This window comes from Haplochromis burtoni, unplaced genomic scaffold (assembly GCF_018398535.1).
Source record: "Haplochromis burtoni strain Fernald_Lab_line unplaced genomic scaffold, NCSU_Asbu1 Contig_496, whole genome shotgun sequence".
Lineage (NCBI taxonomy): Eukaryota > Metazoa > Chordata > Actinopteri > Cichliformes > Cichlidae > Haplochromis > Haplochromis burtoni.
In genome coordinates, this window is record NW_024582857.1 from 13,328 (window position 1) to 14,816 (window position 1,489).

The 1,489-nt window shown below is 39.0% G+C and overlaps 1 protein-coding gene across 1 annotated transcript in view; it reads right to left on the bottom strand.

The window, feature by feature from the left end:
* Positions 1-886: 886 nt before the first annotated feature.
* Positions 887-1,489, bottom strand: part of barx1 (BARX homeobox 1) — a 3,341-nt gene continuing 2,738 nt past the window's right edge. The window contains exon 4 of the mRNA XM_005947175.3: positions 887-1,386. Within this exon, the coding sequence (XP_005947237.1) occupies positions 1,222-1,386 (165 nt within the window). The 3' untranslated portion in view covers positions 887-1,221. The remainder of the gene's footprint in view (positions 1,387-1,489) is intronic.

The window sequence follows — 1,489 nt, forward strand, 5'->3', positions numbered from 1 at the left end:
TTTTAATGAAAGCTATCCTCATCTATCTATCTATCTATCTATCTATCTATCTATCTATCTATCTATCTATCTATCTATCTATCTATCTATCTATCTATCTATCTATATATATATCTATATATATCTATATATCTATATATATATATCTATATCTATATCTATCTATCTATATATATATATATATATATATATATATATATATATATATATATATATATATATATATATAATATATATATATATATGTATGTATATATATATATATATATATATTATATATATACTATAACTCATGGCTGACCTTTAATAACAAGCTAAAGAAATAATCTTCTCACCTCAGGTTTTCATTATTATTATAATTATTACAATTATTACAATTATTATTGTTGTTATTATTATTTCGCAGTGGTTCTTCCTGTGCAGTCCAGATCTGTCAAGTTATTACCTTTTATATATTCTGATTAACATGTTCACGATAAATTCAAGCTAACGATACTGTAACATATTTTCCTACATTCGCATTCACCTAAATGGCCCTGGTACGCTTCATGTGAAAGGAGACCTATTTTGTATTCTCACCCCCCAAAAACTCCTCATTAAATAAATCCATATTTTTATTTCGATTAAGAAAGAGAAGCGCCAGTGCTGCTACATGGAATCATGACATTACCACAGCAGGACACGCAGGTCAAGAGCAACTAGTCCTAAACCTGAGCGCCTTTACGCCCCCGTGTCTCTGTTATCTGGAGCCTGGTGAATCGCTGCGAACTTGTCTGAATGTGCAGATATGTATCCATGTTAGGCGCGTGTGAACAGGGCCGCGCGGGGCCGGTGACGACACGCTTATCTTTAACCATGCCCCCTTTGCAATAAACGGAGAAGAGCCTTAGTGAAAATATATTTAATAATTAATCAAATGCAAAGTTACACAAAGGGAATGCAGGACAGATAAGTGAGAGCTGATCCGTAGAATATAAAGAGTTAGACCTACTGCACATATTTGAGTCCCCTCCTCAACAGCAGCATCACGAGGGAATGCCACAAAAACGCCGGGCTGCTGGAGGATGTCGCCTCGTGCACGTTAGGTTTCTGTAGGGCTTTTTTTTCTTTTTCTTTTTTTCTTTTCTTTTTTTGCACCAGGTGGCCGTACGGTCCAGCAAAAAAATCCCCCTTTTTTCAGGCACTCTGAGCGTCCCACAGGTTCATAGATAAAGAGGCTGGTCATTCCTCCTGAGCGTTCTCTAAGTGGGAGCTGGAGCCATCGGGCCGGTCAGCCTCTGCGGTGGATCGCTCCTGCTCAGAGAGCTGCTCGCTGCTGGGGATGGAGTTCTTCTTAGGGCGACCTTTGGGCTTGGTCGGGGACTCCAGGCCGCCGCCCTGCAGCACCTGCGGGAGAAACTCGGTTTTAGCCTCAGAGTACAGACGGTGACTCATACATGTGATTTGGCGTCCTTAACAAAGTTGCACACCAACATATTCAATGCAGGAC